Source organism: Penaeus chinensis, chromosome 12 (genome assembly GCF_019202785.1).
Source record: "Penaeus chinensis breed Huanghai No. 1 chromosome 12, ASM1920278v2, whole genome shotgun sequence".
NCBI lineage: Eukaryota > Metazoa > Arthropoda > Malacostraca > Decapoda > Penaeidae > Penaeus > Penaeus chinensis.
In genome coordinates, this window is record NC_061830.1 from 29,686,549 (window position 1) to 29,709,048 (window position 22,500).

Below are 22,500 nucleotides of genomic sequence, written 5' to 3' on the forward strand. Positions count from 1 at the left end.
AAACTATCAGAGCGTACCAGGCCGGGCTCAAAGGGGTGTGTTGTGGGCGATTCCCGGTCTCCCAAGTACCCGCAAACTGTTGCTCTTTCAAGGGTCTCGGGGCGTCGTAAATTGTCCTCAGTCTTAAAGCACACTTCAGCGCGAAATGAATACGTTCAGCTATTTATAAAAGTCTACATAAACATCTGAGGCATTTTTATGCAATCAATTTTCCTGCAGTTATTGATAGTGACATTTGCAGGCAAATATTACCATCGGATTAGTGCTAGAAAACCCGTGTTTGAGAAAAAGAGGATAAAATGAGAAAAAATGCAAAGCAAATTACGCATACACACGCATAAACGTATATATATATATATATATATATATATATATATATACTATACATGGATATATATCAATTTATATATAAATATATGTACACACACACACACACACACACACACACACACACACACACACACACACACACACACACACACACACACACACACACATATATATATATTTATATATACATATTTATTTATATATATACACACACACACACACACACACACACACACACACTTATACATACCTACCTACCTACATACATACATACATACATACATACATACATACATACATACATACATACATACATACATACATACATACATACATACATACATACATACATACATGCATAGGGAGTAAAGAGAGAGAGAGAGAGAGAGAGAGAGAGAGAGAGAGAGAGAGAGAGAGAGAGAGAGAGAGAGAGAGAGAGAGAGAGAGAGAGAGAGAGAAAGAGAGAGAGAGAGAGAGACAGAGCTTTGTAGGTATATACAGTAAAGAGCGAAGTGCCACGATAAAAAAGTCCTTATTTTCTCAAGGACTAAGCAAAAAGACGAGCTTCTGACACAGTGTTTGCTCGGCCTCAATACATCAGACTTGAGCCCCGGCGGGGTAGTGGCGGCGAGGATTAGTTGCGCGACTCCGAGGTAAAGGTCATCCTCGAGTGTCTGGTCGTTATGGTCGTCTAGAATTAGCGAAAGGATATGACTTTCACCTCTATGGCTTTTACATTGAATCGAGGCTGGTGGTGGGGGCAAGACAGGAACATGTTGTTATATTCTGCTGATGAATTGTTTCTTTTTTTTTTCTTTCTTTCTTTCTTTCTTTTTTTTTCTTGGCGTGGCTCATTTTTCCTTGCTAAATAATGGGCGTTTTGTGTCTCAGTCAGGATGCAGATTTAATTAGCGTCTGATTCACGCGTGTGTTTATTACTTAGTCTTAACTGTTCTTTCTCTTTCTCACCATGGTTCGCTTTCTACACCCTCCCCCCCCCCCTCCGCCATCTCGTCTCTTTCTTTTTCTCACCTTAGCTCTGCTTTTCCTTCTCTTTTTCCCCTTTTCACACATATCACAACACATAGGTCTGAAGAAAGGAATTATAATAGAAATTAAATTAATGCCAGTCATTGTCACCATCATGACAATTAATTTCATTAACATTTCCCTTTTGATTTTTATTATTATTATCTGCAGTGACAATAATTATTATATTATCATTTTTATAATATCATTATATCATCATCATCATCACCACATTATTAATATAATATGTTATTATTTTATTCTTATTAGTGTTATTATCATCTTTATCGGAAATAGAAGAATTACTGTTATTATTGCCATCTACACACACGCTGTTGCTTGTGATGTTTATGGAAGTGATCACGGGAGTAACATAAAAAAAAAAAAAACAATTGTTGTAATGATAATGGTACCGATATTTTGTAGTATAATGATAACGATAATTAAAAGAGGAATAATTTAAATAAATATAAATTGTAATAAATTTACTAATCAAAATGGTATAACATTTATTAATAAGAAGAGTAATAATGAGGATTATGAATTTGATTATGAATGGATTAACAGTAACAGTAATAACAAAGATCGAATCATGTTGATAACCACTCTGCTGCTGCTGACGATGACAATAGAGGTGATTAAAGACAAACTTCCTTCCACGTCCCTCTACTCGTGGTCACTCCGGTCCCTCAGAGTCCTGGGCGTCACAGCAAATGGTTCCTTCGAGCCTTAAGTAAGCCTTCCTTATTCGGACAAAGAGTGACTCCTTCCTCGACCCTATCCTTTGCTCTCCCTCCTTTTTCTTTTCTTTTTCTTCTTCTTCTTCTTCTTCTTCTTCTTCTTCTTCTTCTTTTGCATCCTCCACCATCTATTCCTCCTCCTCCTCCTTCTCTTTCTCCTTCTCTTCCTCCTCCTCCTCCTCCTCCTCCTCCTCCTCCTCCTCCTCCTCCTCCTCCACCTCCTCCTCCTCCTCCTCCTCCTCCTCCTCCTCCTCCTCCTCCCCCTCCCCCCTCCCCCTACTCCTCCGTCCTCCTCACCTATAAGTCATGCAAATAAACCCATTCTTCATGGCATAAGGAGCGCGTCAGGGAAGCTGAGTAGGCGAGGAAGTGTAGTAGCGACCGCCAGAACAAGCATTACGGAGTCACTTGTTGATCTTCAAGAATCGAGGGGAGGGAGGGAGGGAGGGAGGGAGGAAGGAAGATGGACACGGAGGGAGGGAGGTAGGGAAGGGGGGAGGGGGAGAGAGGTAGTGAAGGGGGGAGGGGGAGGTAGTGGAGGGGGGAGGGGGGAGGGAGGTAGGAAGGCAGGCTGGGGGAGAGGCAAGGAGGGAGGCAGGGAGGGAAGGGAGAGGGAGGGAGGGATGAAGGGAGGAAGGCAGTTTGTGAGAGAATTGATCATTGGATGAGGGGAGTGAGGGAGGGAGGAGAGAGAGAAAATGGTAGAGAGAAGATGAAGATAGAGAGAGAGAGAGAGAGAGAGAGAGAGAGAGAGAGAGAGAGAGAGAGAGAGAGAGAGAGAGAGAGAGAGAGAGAGAAACCGGGCACAATACCCATTCAGTTCTTCTCGTTTCCACTTGTCTCCCCCTCCTTCTTCCCCTCCCTCTCCCCCTCCCCCTCCCTCTCCCTAGCCTTCCCCACTCTCTACCCCACGTCCCTCCCCCTCCCCTCCCTTGCCGTGGGCGGTAAGTGCTGAAGGAAGCTACCAACACGCCCACTTAATTAATGTGGGTGGCTTGTATACACACGCACAAACACACACGCAACCGTCTGCTTGCGGGTGGGTGAAGCGGGAATGGAGATGGGAACGTCTTGCGGATTTATGTAAATGAGGCATTAAGATGGCCGTACTTGTATTAATCAATTTGTCAGACACTTGGACGGTGGCTCTAGGGCGAGGAAAAGGGGGGGGGGGGTTGAGGAGTATGTAAATATACGTAACTGCTGATTCATATATTAATGTATTCAGGGGCACGTATGGCTGTGTACTTACACGCATACCGGACGTAGTATATGTTAGATAACATAGTAACAGAAAAAACTTTTTTTTAAAGAGAGTAGTTTTGCTTTTGATAAGCTTTGCATTATAGTGCATCCCTCTGAGCAGCTGATCAAGCCAGTTAGGTTTTTTAATGTATATGTGTGTATATATATATATATATAAATAAAATATATATACGCACATATTTATATATAAATATATATATATATATATATGACACACACACACACACACACACACACACACACACACACACACACACACACATACACACACACACACACATATATATATATATATATATATATATATATATATATAATGTATATAATATATATATATAATATATTAATAATGTATATATAATATATATACATATATATATATATATATGTGTATATATACATAATGTATATATATATATATATATATATAAAATATAATATAACGTATATATATATATATATATATACATACATACTAAGAAAGTAACTGACTGGGTTATAGATAACATAAAGAGGCCAAGGGCCAGACCTATGACAAGATGGCGCGACGAATTAACGAAATTTGGGGGCAGAGACTGGAAGCAAAAAACGCAAGACAGACAAGTCTGTGCATATACAGACACCCACACTTACACCGCAAATAACGGCTGAGCGAGGGCCAACCTGGAGAAGCGGAGGAAACCGACACCAGCCGTTTTACAAGAGGATCGAGCCCTCTGTGCAGCAGCCCGGATCCGTTGTAGGTCACTCAGGCGATGTTTATTTTGATTTGTACAATATTCCTTTCATAAGATTGATACGCTGTAATGAAGTAATGGCCAGCGGGCTATTTGTTTGTTGTGTTTCGATCGATACTTGATCCGTATTTTTCTTGTGTGTGGTGTGGCGTTTTTTTCATATGTATCTTATAATATGGCCATGCTCTTTTTTTTGTTTTTTTTTTCATTTTTCTTAATGAACTGATAAGAGGCGTTCATTTTTATATGTGTTAATATTGTTTATGTTATTTCTAAGGGGGAAAGATGTTTTTTTTTCTTTTCGGTTTAGGTTGTTAACAACAACAAAAGATGAAAACAAAAGCACTCGCCTCTTGCCTTTGATCTATAGCTACAGTCGCAACATCATAAAATGCGATGAACGAGGCACTGTGCCAATCGCATTGTGGTCACAGTAGAGCCCGTGACTGTACCGTGGCCACGTCCTCGACATGTATACTTCTTGATGGGCGTCACATTTATTTCCCCGCGCTGGCCAAGAGGTCTAGAATTCCCGGCTCTCCCGGAACTCTTCGCCAGGTAAGGGGGAAGTCACAGGCAGTAAGGAAACTAAAAGGAGAGAGAGAGAGAGAGAGAGAGAGAGAGAGAGAGAGAGAGAGAGAGAGAGAGAGAGAGAGAGAGAGAGAGAGAGAGAGAGAGAGAGAGAGAGAATAGAAAAAGAGGAGAAAAAATCCGCGACCGGAAATGTTTGTCATTTGGCACCTTGCGAGTAAGGGATATTCTGGCCCTGTGAGGTGGGCACTGTGGCCGCCTGTTAGTGTTCAAACTGTGTATGTTTTACTTCGGTAAATAAAGTCATATGTGAGTCATCAAGGGAAGGCAGCTAATCGCAGACCTTTTAGAATGCTGTTGTTATTGTTTCTGCCATCTCAATCGCGTAGTGTTGTGCTTTTCTTTTTTATCCTTTGCCGTATCACGCTTCCACTCTCATAACCCGTGTTATCTCTGATCCTATTTTCCCCACCTCTTTTATCATCGCTGTTCCTCCCCTAGTTCCGCCTTTATCGCTGCTTCTCCTTCCTCCAGATCTACACGGACTGGGCCAACCACTATTTGGAGAAGTCCCGCTCCCGCCGCCACATCCACGACCTGCAGGCGGACGTCACCGATGGCGTGGTGCTCGCCGAGGTCATTGAGGCCGTCAGTAAGTGAACTTTAATTCTTCATTTTCTAAATCGTGTTTTTTTTTTTATGTGTTTGTTGGTAGTGATAATGTTTCATATAGTAGGATATGAATACCCCATCGAAATATAGAGAGAGATTAGAAATTGCATGGCAGTGATCTGCAATAAATGTGAACAGTAGAGATAGCTTATCAAGGGATATTTTTATATAGGTTATGGGTCAAAATATGATATTCATGCATTCACTGTCTGTATAGATATCTATATTTATCTATCAGTATATATATATATATATATATATATATATATATATATATATATATATATATATACACACACACACACTATATATATGTACATATATGTGTGTGTGTTGTGTGTCTATATATATATATATATATATATATATATATATATATATATATATATATATATATATATATATATATATATATATATATATATATATATATATGAACGCATTTCTGCCTTTCTCTTTTCACATGAATTTTTTTCTTATTGTGATTTTAGTAACCGAGCTCTGAAATTCTCGTTTTTTACGGTGGTTTACCATTACCGTCTACATAAACGCGTCATTAAAGACCATTTAAAACATCATCTCGTGACCTGATGACCATAACCCGAGCACGACCGGGATGTCGCCTCCTTAAGTGTCATCAGGACGGGGTCCGTCAAGGAGGCGCGGCGACGGAAAGGATCCACATCGAAGCCTTAACATTTTTTTAAATCTTCTCGTGACAATCAGGGTTGATTTTGGAGTCTTCGTGTGAAAATAGAAAGAAGATATACAAAGGAGGAGGAGGAGGAGGAGGAGGAGGAGGAGGAGGAGGAGGAGGAGGAGGAGGAGGAGGAGGAGGAGGAGGAGGAGGAGGAGGAGGAGGAGAAGGAGGAGTAGGAGGAGGAGGAGGAGGAGGAGGAGGAGGAGGAGGAGGAGGAGGAGGAGGAGGAGGAGAGGAGAGGAGAGGAGAGGAGAAGGAGAAGGAGAAGGAGAAGGAGAAGGAGAAGGAGAAGGAGAAGGAGAAGGAGTAGGAGTAGGAGAAGAAGAAGGAGAAGGGGGTGGAGGTTGAGGAGGAGACGAAGAAAATGAAGAAAAAGTAGAAGACATAGAAGTAGGAGTAGGAGGAAGACGAGGAGAATAATAAGAATGGGAATACTAAAAACAAGAAGGAGAAGGACAAGAACAAGAAGAACAAGAGATAGTACAAGAAGAGTAAGAATAACAAGTAGAAGAAGTAAGAAGAGAAGGACGTGGAGGAAGAGGAGTAGGAAGAGGCGAGAATCCTTAACAATAATAGTGCTTAAAGAGCTCCTGTCGGTAGTCCCTTACATGTCACCATAAAACCCGACACCGCCCGGACCCGCCTCGTAAACGCCGACTCGAACACCAGCCGACCAGCCCTTCGAAGCCTCGTGGCCCGGACTCGGATCTCGAGGGCCATGGTGCTGTGATGGTGACACTTGGGGTGATGGTGAAGGGAACACGTATGGATTTTTTTAAGGGGGGGGGGTGAGGTGTGTGTGTGTGTGTGTGTATGTGTGTGTGTGTGTGTGTGTGTGTGTGTGTGTGTGTGTGTGTGTGTGTGTGTGTGTGTGTGTGTGTGTGTGTGTGTGTGTGTGTAGGCGTAGTGGTGGTAATGGAATGCTCGATATGGTATGTATTGTGTGTGTATGGTGACGTCATTCCCGGACTTGTGTGGATAGAACTGGAGGTGATGAATGATGGTGGAGGTGGTGACAGATACGGTGATTGAGGTGCAAGAAAGGTCAAGGGAAGAAGAAAAGGGAGGTGAAAAAAGAGTCTGTATATGTGCGCTTGTCTCTTTACATATTCATATGTTAATTTTCTCGAAAGTGTGTCCATGTATGCATGTATGCGTGCGTTTGCTTGTGTGTATTATGAGTATTATGAGTGAGTATTATGTGGTTTTTTTTTCGATTATACATGTGTATGGTTGTGTACGTGTATTTTTCTACGTGTGTGTATGGTCTGTGTACGTTTGTATGTGTGTGCGTGTGTGTGCAAATGTGTGCGTGCGTGTTTTGCGGCGCGACGGAGGTGCTGATGGCTCGGAGATGTATCAACACGGCGAGTTGTTGATGCAGATCAGGTCACAGATGCCGCGTCGCTTCGCACAGATAGACTAACAAGACGAGATGTGCACGTGTACATAGTTCTGTCAGCGAGGCTTTCATGCGCTTATTTAATATCCTTCCGCACGGCGATATATTTAAAATGATACGTACAGATTGCGCGCACGTGTACCTTATACTCTATAGACGATATTAAGCCTCCCAGTACAAGGCTGTGATAGCGGAGGCTGACAGAAGATTCAATCGGGGGCTTAAGGCTCGCCTCGCTGAAAACCAGGCTGATGAGGTGCAGAAAACAGCGAAGAGCGTTGAGGTGCAAGAAATAGCGCAGGATTTGAAATGACACCACTTAAGGCCACAGTTTTTAACAAATACAAAGCTGTCTACCACATGATAATACGAATTTGAAGACAACGTAACATGATCTCAGAATACGAAATATCTCAACATAACAGAAACCAGCATTTAAAAAAAAAAAAAAAAAATCCTCAGTATACCTCCCGAAATATAACACAGCAAGTCACGCCTCCGCAGCGCACGGAACCCATGCACCATAACACAGCACAGCGCACAATAACGGGACACCACACGCTCGCACCATTCCCTCTTTTCCGATATGTTTACCTTCCTCGTAAACGTCTGCTCGGATCACACACTCTCGAGATTTCCTGTATTTTGACACGTTCCTCCGTGGGTGAGCCTGGCCCGGCCCTTTTGTCTTTGGGGATTTCATTTTAGTCACGTTTATTATCCCCTGTGCCGCTTTTCTGTCTTTTCTTTTCTCTTAATTTCTCTTCTTTCGTCGCTATCATCTCTCTGAGGGAGGGAGGGAGGGAGGGAGAGAGGGAGGGAGAGAGAGAGGGAGGGAGGGAGAGAGGAAGGGAGGGAGAGAGGGAGGGAGGGAGGGAGGGAGAGAGGGAGGGAGGGAGAGGGAGGGAGAGAGGGAGGGAGGGAGAGAGAGAGGGAGGGAGAGAGAGAGGGAGGGAGAGAGAGAGGGAGGAAGAGAGAGAGGGAGGAAGAGAGAGAGGGAGGAAGAGAGAGGGAGGGAGGGAGGGAGGGAGGGAGAGAGGGAGTAAGGGAGAGAGGGAGAGAGGGAGGGAGGGAGAGAGGGAGGGAGGGAGAGAGGGAGGGAGGGAGAGAGGGAGGGAGGGAGGGAAGGAGAGGCAGGGAGGGAGGGAGAGAGGCAGGGAGGGAGGGAGAGAGGCAGGGAGGGAGGGAAGGAGAGGCAGGGAGGGAGGGAGAGAGGCAGGGAGGGAGGGAGAGAGGCAGGGAGGGAGGGAAGGAGAGGCAGGGAGGGAGGGAAAGAGAGGCAGGGAGGGAGGGAGAGAGGCAGGGAGGGAGGGAGAGAGGCAGGGAGGGAGGGAGAGAGGCAGGGAGGGAGGGAGAGAGGCAGGGAGGGAGGGAGAGAGGCAGGGAGGGAGGGAGAGAGGCAGGGAGGGAGGGAGAGAGGCAGGGAGGGAGGGAGAGAGGCAGGGAGGGAGGGAGAGAGGCAGGGAGGGAGGGAGAGAGGCAGGGAGGGAGGGAGAGAGGCAGGGAGGGAGGGAGAGAGGCAGGGAGGGAGGGAGAGAGGCAGGGAGGGAGGGAGAGAGGCAGGGAGGGAGGGAGAGAGGCAAGGAGGGAGGGAGAGAGGCAGGGAGGGAGGGAGAGAGGCAGGGAGGGAGGAGGGAGAGAGGCAGGGAGGGAGGAGAGAGGAGAGAGGGAGAGAGGGAGAGGGAGGGAGAGAGAGGGAGAGAGAAGAGAGAGGGGAGAGAGATAGAGGGGGGGGAGGAGAGAGGGACGAGAGAGAGAGAGGGGGGATAGAGAGAGAGAGAGAGGGGATAGAAAGAGAGAGGGGGAGAGAGAGAGAGAGAGGGGGGGGGAGAGGGGGATGGGGAGAGAGAGGGGGTGGAGAGAGAGAGAGAGAGGGATGGGAGAGAGAGAGAGGGGGGGATGAGAGAGAGAGAGAGAGGGGGGGGTGAGAGAGAGAGAGAGAGGGATGGGGGAGAGAGAGGGGTGGGAGAGAGAGAGGGGGATGAGAGTGAGAGAGAGAGAGAGAGAGAGAGAGAGAGAGAGAGAGAGAGAGAGAGAGAGAGAGAGAGAGAGAGAGAGAGAGAGAGAGAGAGAGAGAGAGAGAGAGAGAGAGAGAGAGAGAGAGAGAGAGAGAGAGAGAGAGAGATAGAGAGAGAGAAGAGAGGAAAGGAGGGGAGACAGAGGGGGGGGGGGAGAGGAAGAAATAAATAAAGAGAAAGGAAGAGATAGCTCTTTACTCTACTCTGAATCGGTGCACCCTTTAATCTATTCGACATTTTCTCTCGTGAACGCATAATCTCACTGTCATCATGCCAATACTCACCTCAGTAAGCTGGGTACATCTGGGTTTCACTATAGAACATTTTTACTTACACTACGCTGTCTCATTGTCCTGGCAACGTTCATTCATTCAGTCTAATACTACGAGTTCACAATAATGTTTGTAATTGAGTATTCAACTAAAGTTCTTGGGGCCTGCCCTTCGAGTAGCTTCTGGTGCCAAGTGGGGGGAGGGGGAGAAAGGGGAATGAGTGAAAGTAAGAGTAAGAGTGAGACTGAGAATGAGAGTGAGACTAAGAGTAGACAGGCAGGCAGGCAGGCAGGCAGACAGGCAGGCAGGCAGGCAGGTTGGCAGGCAGGCAGGCAGGCAGGCAGGCAGGCAGGCAGGCAGGCAGGCAGGCAGGCAGGCAGGCAGGCAGGCAGGCAGGCAGGCAGGCAGGCAGGCAGGTAGTCAGGCAGACAGTCAGGCAAGCAAGCAGGCAGGCAAGCAGACAGATAGGCAGGCAGGCAGGCAGGCAGGCACAGGCATACAGACAGATAGACAGACAGACAGACCGACAAACAAATAGACATAATCATTTGTATAATGTTTAGAGTATGGACCCAAACATAATAGTAGATAAGAAGTCAGATAGTTTTTTGCAGCTGATATCAGCAGACGTGTTCACGTTTAAGCTCTTCGATGTATTGGCATACAAAGGCACATCCGGGCGCTTTAAAACACAATGGGGAGAAGAGTCAGTACTCTCGCCTTGCTTCTGATGTACAGTAGCTCCCTGTGTATTGGTTATAGGTCAGATATTTGGCATCGGAGGAGGGGCGTGGAAGGGGTGCCAACCTATACCAGCCCAATATTTTTTTCTCGAAGTCTCGAAGATGACAAGTTCGGTCTATAAATAGGTGGTAATGGGTGAGTGCCGAAGTGATGCGATTCTGCAAGTGGTTAGGTTGTTTTCTCCAAAAGTTGCTTTCCCTTGTATTCTTTTTCATTCTTTTTCCAAGGAAGCAAATCTACCGCAGGCCAGGACACTTGATCTTGTCAGGTCACACAATCTGCGAGGCCAGCTGTGCGCTCAGAACTATCGCTGTTTGTGTTGTTCTTCCATTTGATTTATTGTCACCCTGTTTGTGTAACTTTGACTGTCGTGCAATTAAACTCGTTGCGCACGACATATCAAGACAGTGCCAGCATCGCACTGATTGCAGCAGATGTGCACAACGGCGAGGGAGTGCCCGCGTGCAGGACATTAACAAGTAATAAAGGGCACTATCCTGAGGTGCCGCCCGTTCTATGGGTGTGACAATCACGGTGCTAGAACCACGATAAAGGTCACACGGTTTCTGAAGATGTACGACCTGAAGTTCAATTAGTTTTCGGTGATTATCTGATACGTACATTCGGTGGATACTGCCATACCATACAGACGGAGGCAATGTATGACAAAAATAATTGAAATGTGAATAAATAAAAGAAAAAGAGTAATAACACAACACACACACACACACACACACACACACACACACACACACACACACACACACACACACACACACACACACACACACACACACACACACACGCATACACACACACACACAAACAAACACACACAAATATATACTATCTACGACCTGTGACATGTCTTACGTCTGTGTGTATATATATAGATAGATAGATAGATAGATAGATAGATAGATAGATAGATAGATAGATGTATATATGTGTGCATGCATTATGTATTTACGTTAATAGTTATAGAATATAACATACCATTTGAACATGAAGTGAGCGCCTATTTTATGTTATATTTCTATGTGTATTTTAATCCATTATCTTTCTTACTTTCCAGCTGGTCAGAAGGTCCCAGATATCAACAAGAAGCCAAAAAGTTCTACGCAAATGGTAAGTACTATTTACTATTTATTAATTTTTTGTCAGATGCGCCCAAAATAGACATGCCTAAGTTTCCAAGTTATTCGGCGAGATAAAATGTATCTAAAAATGTAGCAGAGAGAATGAAGGCAATGAACGCTAGATTGCATCCATTCCATCGATGAAATTCTTAACTACTTTGCATACGTTACGAGCGCCGTTGCAATGTCTACCCAGGGAAATCTACTGGTATTGCATTCAAGGGGATGGTGCCCATGTAGGCCTCTCGGCTGTGGTAGGCTGCGCGAGAGCATCTTTTTGTATGTTGTTTTGCAAGGAGCGTTGGATGCTTTTTTTTTTTAAGAAATTTAAGATTCAGTGTCGTAGATTTATTCACCGAAGACGAAAAATTCTGTGATGACAGGAATGTTCTCGCATATAGGGGAAATTTCTGTTGAAATATCCTCCTTCTTTCCCTTTTAGTCGACCCAGTCTTATAAAATTAAAATCAAACCCTCTCGACCCTCCTCGTTCTTCCCCCCTCCACTTCCTCTCCCCTTCCCTTCCACCTACCCCTCCTCCTTTCGTATACCGTCTCCACCCTCTCCTACCCCCATCTCCTCCCCCATCTCCTCCTTTTCCACCCCCTCCACCCCTCCACCTCCGCGTGCCGGTAAGGAACCATCCGGGCCGTATATCGTATGCAGATGACTTTGACAGCGGCGACCAAGCACCCCATTCCTATGCATGCCCGCCGCTCCTAGGGGGAATGTCGGGCCGTGATAAGAGGGCCTCGCCGGCGGAGACACGATGAAGAATACACTCAGGGGCTTACCGAGGAGTGTAAAAATTTGGGCGGGCGTTGCAAAGAAAGGGAGAGGACAGAGGGACTCAGAGGGTGAGCAGTACGCGTGAGGCTGGTCTTTTTTACGTTGTCTTTGGGTTTCGGGTCTGCGAAAGAAAGATGGAGATTTGATCTGATTTCTCTTGACACTGGGCCACAGAATGAGGCAAACACTGGTCTCCTGCTCCCTCTTTTTTTTTTTTTTTTTTTATCTTTCCTCTTTTTTCCCCTCTTTCTTTCCCCTTCTCCATCTCTTTTGGTATGTTATTTACACGCCTCAAATGGCTTCCCCCCTCCCCCTCCCTCCCCTCACAGCTCTTAACACTTTCTCAGTAGCAGGACAAGATTCGGTTGCCACTTGACCTCTGTCTCCCCCCTTCCTCCCCCTCCCTCCCCCCTCTCCCTCCTTGTCGCCTTTCTCCTAGGTGTAGGGGAAAGGGGGGGTGGGGGGGGGGCTGGTGTAAAAGTGGTCGGTCAAGGTGTCTTTGATGCCGGGTGTTATCGGTCAGGAGAAGGTGCCGCTGAGTTGACGTAATGGACCGGGTGTCAGAAATTATCGCGAGGCACCGTGAATACCTCGCTTCTTGTAATGGGGTGCCGGTGCTTCTGGGTGATGGATGTGCATTTGACAGAGGGAGAGGGAGAGGGAGGGGGAAAGGGAGGGGGAGAGGGAGGGGAAGGGGGAGGGAGAGGGAGAGGGAGAGGGAGAGAGAAAGAGAGGGGGAGAGAGAAAGAGAAAGAAAGGGAGACATAAAGATAGAAGGAGAGGGAGATAGAAGAGAGAGAGGAGAGAAGAGAGAGGGAGAAGAGAGAAAGGAGAGAAGACAGAGGGAGGAGAGAGAAGAGAAAGAGGAGAGAGAAGAGAAAAGATAAAAGAGAGAAAAGAGAAGATAAAGACAAATATACATAAGCATGTGTATATAGACAGACAAAATGAGACAGACAGACAGACAGACAGACAGACAGACAGACAGACAGACAGACAGACAGACAGACAGACAGACAGACAGACAGACAGACAGACAGACGGACGAACAGGGACAGGGACAGAGAGATAAATATACAGATATATGGGTAGACAGGCAGACAGACAGACAAGTAGTACAAAAAAGAGCCAGAATGTAGATGAATGAATCCTTAATACATTCTAATCAGCAAAAAGAAACCTTTACAGAAGCCAACCAACTCGTGCCCGCCTCCGGTTACCTGTTGTAACTGCATGAATAATTCACTCATTTGTCACCCACTACAGACCCTTCATGTAGCTCGCCGTGAGGTTGAGGCGAAAAAAAGGAGATTGAGGAACTAGTTTTTCATTTATGTTTATGTACGCTGACTGCATGCCAAAGTGGATCGGGTGATTCTGATACATATATTATTTTCTGCATTACTCAAAATTTAGATTTTATTTTTCCGTCAATACTTTTTTTTTTCACACACCTTCCCCGAGCTCTCCCACCCAAAGCGCTCGGTCAGAGGCACTTGGATCATCTCTCAAGACCCTCTCGAGGCACGTTAAGTGAGCCAGAGAGAATAAGGAGGCTAGAGGGAGGGCGAGAGGCTATGGGTAGGAAGGAGGGCAGTGGAGGGGGGGGGGTGGAGGTCATTATAGGACCCCGGATGACGTTTAGACCCTAAGGAGTGATGACAGGGATCTGCACGCGCGCCCGTCGTCTTGAGGTCGTGATTGCGTTTCTTATTGGAGTTTTATGGGGAGGAGGATATGGCGCTGCCGACGTCTGCTGAGTGTTATTGGTGCGGCGCGAATTGTTGTTTGGGAGCGTTTGGCGGGGGTGATTTTTGTGTGTCGTTGCTGGCGTTACTTTTAGTTTGTTGTTGCTAGTTCTGGCGTCTTGATTAGTTTTTATCTCGCCCACAGAGTTTATCAATGTAGTTATTTTGTAACCGTTGATAGATTAATGGATATTAAATCAGCATGACTCGCTTACACCGTCAACATTAACATCAAGGCGTATCCCAGCCAGTAGCGAGAGTCGCCGAGTAGTAGGTTCTCGTTATTAGAGCGTAAAGGTCAACCGATTCATCAAGATCCATGTCAAGACCTTTCAGACCTCGCTTCCAACTGCTCAAACCCCTTCCACAGACCAAACCACCGCTTCAGACCATTTGGCTTCAGAATAGACCGCCCCTTCCTTCCTTCCTTCCTTCCTTCCTTCCTTCCTTCCTTCCTTCCTTCCTTCCTTCCTTCCTTCCTTCCTTCCTTCCTTCCTTCCTTCCTTCCTCATGTCTGACCGCACCCCGAATGTCCCCTCGCCGAGACCGTGCCTGCCCATGGTCACGCCCACTTGAGCTTACAAAGGGCCACTCTTCAGTTATTGCCTCTTGAACGCCATTGCTCTGGTTGATTATGTTCATTAGAGTAAATCTGTTGGTTGTGGGCAACGAAGGGATCCCCTGCCATGTCTCCGCTGTGTCATTTTCAGAACCATACATGTGTGCATGCCTGCATGCGAGCGCGCGCGCACATATACACACAATGTACACGCACACACACACACACACACACACACACACACACACACACACACACACACACACACACACACACACACACACACACACACACACACATACACACATACATGCATACACATACATGCATACACACACACACACACACACACACACACACACACACACACACACACACACACACACACACACACACACACACACACACAGACACACACATACATGCATACACATACATGCATACACATACATGTATACACATACACATACACATACACATACACATACACATACACATACACATACACATACACATACATACATACATACATACATACATACATACATACATACATACATACATACATACATACATATATACATACAAACATACATGAATATATATATTATGAATGTATGTTGTATATACATACATATCAATATTATTATGTTTATACACATATACAGCTATATACAGTGTGTATAAACACGCACACACACACACGCACTCATACACACATGCACACATACACACGCGCACACATAAACACACACACACACACACACACACACACACACACACACACACACACACACACACACACACACACACACACACACACACACACACACATATGTATATGAGCGCGCGCATCCATATTTACGACTGCTTATGAAAACATACATATATTCTGCCTGGATCTTGCGCCCATGGAGAATCTGCAGTTGAAATCATGTCTTCTGGTCAGGCAGGGAAGAGCAAAGGTCAGGGGAGGAGTGGAAGCAACTTATTGGCCGCGCTGATGGAGGGTTAAGGTGTGGCGGAAGGTCAGCGATGGATTGTGTATCACTGTGTGGTGTGTATATGTCGAAGCCTCTCATTTGTATCTCTGAAGTCATTAGATATTACAAACTGATACTGTTGTGAATTAAAATTTGATGAATGTGTGATAATGAGATCCGATTAAGCCAATTAGCTATGTAAGGTTCGGTCGTTTATTAAGCATTCATGTACACAAGCCACGGCATGAATCATAACTGTACATACTTGCACACTTGCATCTGGTTACCCGCTAACTTTACTCTACTCTTGTTTTGTATATTGATCGAGATTAACACCCTGCCTGCCTGTTGGTTTCCATAGTGTATAGTAAATGTGTATATGTATATTTAGTGCACGCACAAACATTGCCCTACACTCGCTGGATGTTCCTCTCCCCCACCCACAACCAGAAGCCAGCCACACCTTTGTTTACGTTTCAGGGGGAACTAAAATTGATGTTGTGTACTATTATCCTTTTAGCCGCTCGGGTTATACCTGCTGGCATCACACGGTTCTACGTGTCAGGACAGAAGGCTAGAATTTTAGAGGGGAAAATAGATGTTGCTGCTCTCTTTTTTCGTTCCTTTCTTCCTCTGGCTGAATAGAGGTCAATCTCCCACTTCCTTTTTTCTCCGCATGAATCATCCCGTAATTGAGACAGTTGTGCGTGCTCGTTGAGCCATTGCTATTTACCTCATCTTGCTTTTCCTGCAACGAGGAGTTGCATCATGGTGCCTCGTCCGTATGTGCTCCTGACATTAGGGTGCAAATAGTTTGTACTTCCGGCCCTGCGCCTGAATGTCAGCTCGAGTTTTGTGTCGTTCATTAAAACGAATGTGTGTCAGTTCACAGGCTCTTTAGGAGAATCTTGTGTTTCCTGTCATAGTCTTTGACTTTTTACTGTGTGTAGTAAAACAGCTATATAAAATGACTGTGTGTAGACAGGTATGAGTGTAAAAGTCAGCGAATATTATTGCCTGTTGCCATCAAAGATAGGTAGGTACTTGCTTGGCATGAATATAAGAAATATATATCATTAAGACCTAAACCAAACCGCCTGTTCTGTAACTAGCGTGCATGAATATTAACTACAATTTTAAGCATCCATAAGCATTGCTACACCTGTCTGGCGCAATAAAGCTCGTAAAGCATCCCCAAGCCATGCACAAGCCGCCTTATCGGAGTTTTTATCGATGCCATACCACTTGCCTAAGATTACCTGCCTAGTAATCCTTTCATAAAAGGAAAATAGAATCTCTCCGAAATCACATCGTTAAGATCGCAATGCGTCGAGGTGGAACATCGTTAGTGTCATAGTCCGGGCAGGGAATCGGACGAAGCGGCGGCGGCTGACGATGGGAATGCGAGATAAGAAAAGCGTTCTTGACTCGGCTTGGGCGTCCGAGACAAGGATCGGGAATGTGATGTTATCTGGAGGCGGCCGGACGCCGCCGCTGCGGAGACGCTTGGCGATGGCTTTATTTTCACTCTCCTCTTTTCAGCTTTTTCCTCATTCGTCTATGTTTACAACCATTTTGCTCTATCTTTTTTTTTTTTTTGCGTATCTCCCCTAATTCTGGCATTGGCGTGTTGATACCCTTATCGTTGTTATTATTATTGTTGTTGCTTTGTTGTTATTATCATATTTTATTTATATTACCTTTATTTATTGCTTTTATTTGTTTTTCCTACTTGCATGGTCATAACACGGTGGTTGTAATTATCCTCATCTCCACCCCAGCCTCACTTTGCTCATCCTTTTCCCTTCCATTCTTCTGCTCCCACGCCATGCCCGCGCTCCAACATTTCACGGCGCCCGAGGCCAGAGCGCATGCCAACCGATAGCGTTCCCGCGGCACCGAGGCTTGACTGTTGAGGAGGCAATGAAAAACATTTGTCTATAAACATGGCCACAACTAGTCTATGTTTAGGACAGGTTGCATTTGCATGATTTACGGCAGGCTGTATTAGGTCAGGCGAGTATATAGCTTTACTCAAGATGATATATCTCGGTCCTTACACAAGCTCACCGGTCAAAATATGTTTATGATCGTTTCTGTGTGATGTCGTAAATGGTTGTATGTAAGTTGTAAATGTTTTTTTTTTCTTGTATTTATTTTCTGTACGTTCGCGTTTTTTTCTACTTGGCTAAAGTAAGAGGGTTTGAGTCCTAGTGGTTAGTTCACGTGATAATAGTTCCATTGCGTGGTGTTTTAGGTTAAGTACTGCACTCGATTTGTAACAGTATTTGCATGTTTATATATCTTCACTGTCATTAAAGTATATTAAATTCATAACGACATGGTTCAATGTATTACTTAATGTGTGTATCTCTATAGTAATCCTGGTATATACATAAAGATAAGATAAAATAAAGAAAATACTGACTTCAAAGGAAACCATGGCGGCAAAGTGGCTGTCACTCTCCCTAATGCACCTTCATTCTGGCACAGGATTTTCAAACCCGCCTCGTAACATAATGTGGAGCCGAGATAATTTTTCAGCCTATGATGTGAGTTTATATTGCTCTTTTAGATTAATTGTAGTGTTACATTTGATGATCTGACCAGTTTCTTCTAAAGATCAGGTTACTCAAGGTAGATCAGATAATCATAAGAGATTCGAGCACGGAAATGCTTTTCTCTACCGATCGTAAAAAAGAGATTGTTGTCATTGTGGTTTACAGAAAATTTCCTTTCATCTCAGTTATGGTTACATAGCTACGGTAAAAGAAAGGGTAGCTCAAATATTTTTCATTATTAACCACAACGTACCAAATCTCTCTTAGAATGTCAAAGTGACACTGCCGAGTTCGCGGTAAATAAACGACATAGATATGGTAGGGACTCTGGCGGTAGGTAATGAATATTTTGCGTCTGAGGCAGTGACGAAAGGAAGAGGAAAGCTCCGGGACTTACGGGGCATTCGGCGTGTAAGTGGCATCCATTTGTTTAGCTCGCGAGGAAGTAAAATGGTGGAGGGGGAGCTAGAGGCTGCGGATGGGTGCTGCAGAGGGTCGTTAACCCGCTGAAAATGGGGATGCAGACACACACGCGGCATTCGTGTGCGCATACAGGCATGGGCATATAATGTAGGCATATATGTGCACCCATTAAAGAAAGAAAGAATGGAATAGTATGAGTGGGAGTGGGAGGGGGAGGAGAGTAGGAGTGAGCGGGAAAGTGAGAGCAGGAATGGGAGATAGAGTTAGAGCCAAGCTACAGTTAGAGTTAGTGAGTGGGTGAGTGAAGGATGGGGGGGGGGGGGAGGGAAGGAAAGAAGGACGGAAAAAAGAGGGAGGAGGGAAGGAGGGAGGGGGGGAAGGAAGGAAGGAGGGGAGGAAGGAAGGAGGGGAGGAAGGAAGGAGGGAAGGAAGGAAGGAGGGAAGGAAGGAAGGAGGGAAGGACAGAGGGTGGGGGAAGGGGAGAGGGAGGGAAGGGGAAGGGGAGAGGAAGGGAGGGGGAAGGAGAGAGGGAGGGAGGGGGAAGGAGAGAGGGAGGGAGGGGGAAGGAGAGAGGGAGGGAGGGGGAAGGAGAGAGGGAGGGAGGGGGAAGGAGAGAGGGGAGGGAGGGGGAAGGAGAGAGGGGAGGGAGGGGGAAGGAGAGAGGGAGGGAGGGGGAAGGAGAGAGGGAGGGAGGGGGAAGGAGAGAGGGAGGGAGGGGGAAGGAGAGAGGGAGGGAGGGGGAAGGAGAGAGGGAGGGAGGGGGAAGGAGAGAGGGAGGGAGGGGGAAGGAGAGAGGAAGGGAGGGGGAAGGAGAGAGGGAGGGAGGGGGAAGCTGAGAGGGAGGGAGGGGGAAGGAGAGAGGGAGGGAGGGGGAAGGAGAGAGGGAGGGAGGGGGAAGGAGAGAGGAAGGGAGGGGGAAGGAGAGAGAGAGAGAGAGAGAGAGAGAGAGAGATAGATAGATAGATAGATAGATAGATAGATAGATAGATAGATAGATAGATAGATAGAGAGAGAGAGAGAGTTACAGAGAGAGAGAGAGAGAGAGAGAGAGAGAGAGAGAGAGAGAGAGAGAGAGAGAGAGAGAGAGAGAGAGAGAGAGAGAGAGAGAGAGATTCCATAGTGAATGGGAATGAGAGGGAAAAAATGAACAAATATATTACAGAAAAAATATACATATATGAAAGAAAACACCGCCGTCCCTGAACAAACATGTACCGCCACTGAACGAACTGCATTAGTTAAATATTTTGCTGACCAAGAGATCAAACTACCTATCCCCTTTCCTCCTCTCCCTTCGCCCCTCCCCCCCCTTCCTGTTTCTGTTCCGGCATGGTGGTCCCAGCCTTAAATATTTACCAGGTGTGCGTCCTCTCCCTCATCCCCCTCGCGCTCTCTCTTTCTCTTCGTACACACAACCCACAGCACAGACCAAGTAAACCCCTGCTAATGAACTACTGCTGTAACCATTTCCTTTCGCCCTGTATAGAACGCACGTCGGTCGGTACGGGGAGGGAGGAAGGGGAGTCTCTATATTTAGCGTCGATGGCTTCGTTTTGACTAATTTCGTCGGAAGGAGAGGAAGAGACGGCTGTCTGGCCTTACGTATTTTGGATTTGTTTATGTTTCCTTTTGTTTGTTTGTTATTATTCTTGTTTATATAAATAACATTTTTTTGTTTATTTGTTTGGTATTTGTTATTATTTAATGTTGTGGTGGACATTGTTTTACTATTACTGTGTAAAGTGTGTTGAATTACTTTTGCTAGACTGCATATCTGCTTTTCTTGTACATATATCTGAATGTGAACGTGTTCATCACAGTTTCAGGTTTCCTCATTCGCTGACGAAACATAAAATTGAATATTCATAACTAACAAAGCGAAAGTGGTTAAAAAAAAGTATCTTCTCCATCGCCTCCTCCCTCTCCGTCTTGATACCAAGCTGTCTCCTGCGTGAGCGATGGAGGGTGGGCTGAGGGGGGCGGGGTACAGCTTGTGGGCGGGGAAGAGAGCAGAGGGGGACGGGTACGTCTTGTGGGCGGGATACGGCCCGTGGGAGGGCTGTGGGGGTGGGGGAGGAGTGATAGGTCTTGCGGGGACGGTGGGAGGGGCGTCTTGTCTTTATTTAGGGGCGTCGTGGAAGAGGCGGCTCTCACGGCGTGTCTTTTTGATGCAAAGTAGCCGCCGGAGATTTGCGGACCCGGGTCTCGCCGAGGCCTTCTCTTTTTCCTTTCATTTTTTTTGTTTTGTTTTTGTTTACTGGTAGTGTTACTAGTTGCTGACTTCGCTATCGTATCTTATTCTTTTTTGGTTCCTATTTTCAACATCATCGTCATCGCCATTGCCATCGTCATCGTTAACATCCTTGCTTCTGCTATGTATATTTTGTAGTATAGTTAAAGTTAAAGTTTAAAGTTTAGTTTTGATTCCATTTATTACAATGGATATTCTTGGTGTGACATAATAGATATTAGTCACTGCCGCCTTTATAACCCTCATTATCGTCCCGTTGTTCTTGACCTCGCCATCGTTAATATTATCATCATCATTATCCTCGTCACTGTATAACTCACCTGTTTGAGAAAGCAGTGACACTGGAAGATAAGCGAGATAACGCGTCTGATTTCAGTGTTCCAGACAAATGAGCTTTCATGTTTAAGATACAGAATATTACTTCCTTTTAATCTTAATTGGAAAGTGGAGAACCGGTAGCATGTTCATCTTCACAGTTCTTTGTCTTCCTTTATTTGTTCGTTTTATTCTAAAGCAAGTGATTTTTATTAATCTTTCGGTGACACCTTTGACGATAAGAGAGTTGACATGTTTAGCTCCAAGATGTCGAAGGAAACGGGTTCTGTGCTAGAATATTATGATTCGGTTCTCCGTTAAATTAGCCAAGAGATTGCAGTTAAGGATCAGTTTCCCACTCTTAGAGGTCTCTCCATCTCCTTTACCTTGCAAGCCTTCAAGGATCTCCACGCTAGATAAGGGCAAGCAGCTGTCATGTCGTTGGAGACTCTGACGGGCGTCTTATTGATAGCTGCAGCATAAAAGTGAAGCGATGAAGATAATTGTCAAGTAATAGCGCCTCGGCCGAAAGATTCTCTCGTCGGGGCTACCGATGCGTCCGTCAAGCGCGGCGCCGTGAAAGCCGATAGTCTGGCGATTATAGCGTCTTTAGAACTCTACCGTCTGAGGATAGCCCGGCGTCGAGGCTGTCTCTTGCCTCCTGTCGTCTTACGTGTCGCTTTCGCTGTCTCTCAAGCGCGCTCGTTTCCTATGGCTTTCTGACTGTTAGAGGTTTCTTCATGTATATTTTTTTTCTTTATTATGCTTATCCTATGCCCCCCACCCCCTCTCTCTCTCCCTCTCTCTCTCTCTCTCTCTCTCTCTCTCTCTCTCTCTCTCTCTCTCTCTCTCTCTCTCTCTCTCTCTCTCTCTCTCTCTCTCTCTCTCTCTCTCTGTTTCAATCTTTCACTCTTTCTCTTTATCTCTCTCTGTCACCATTATCCTTACTTTTCTTCTTCATTCTAGATTTTTATTTTCACGTTAATTAGCGCGCCGTCGAGTGTCGGAAACACACTTCGTCAGCGATGTAATGAGACCGAAAGCATGATTAAGGTTGACATCCCTTCATTGTTTCTGCTGGCGAGGGTGAAGGGGGAAGGGGCAGGGGCGGTGGAGGCGGAGGGGCGGGTAAGGGACGTGCTCTCCCTACAACGGGCGTCACGTGTCATGATCCAGATTTGAGCAGATTTTGCTAATTTGTCGTTGTGTGCTTAAGTAATGACTGGGGGAGATTTAGTCGGTCGATTTTTTTTTTTTTTTTTTCATCTCTCACTTTTGTGTTTGTGTTTTG

The 22,500-nt window shown here is 45.6% G+C and overlaps 1 protein-coding gene across 1 annotated transcript in view; it reads left to right on the plus strand.

Moving 5' to 3' along the window:
- LOC125031054 (protein sickie-like) overlaps positions 1-22,500 on the plus strand; it is a 737,157-nt gene that overhangs the window by 249,314 nt on the left and 465,343 nt on the right. The window contains exons 2-3 of the mRNA XM_047621503.1: positions 5,168-5,285; positions 11,517-11,569. Of these exons, the coding sequence (XP_047477459.1) occupies positions 5,168-5,285; positions 11,517-11,569 (171 nt within the window). The remainder of the gene's footprint in view (positions 1-5,167; positions 5,286-11,516; positions 11,570-22,500) is intronic.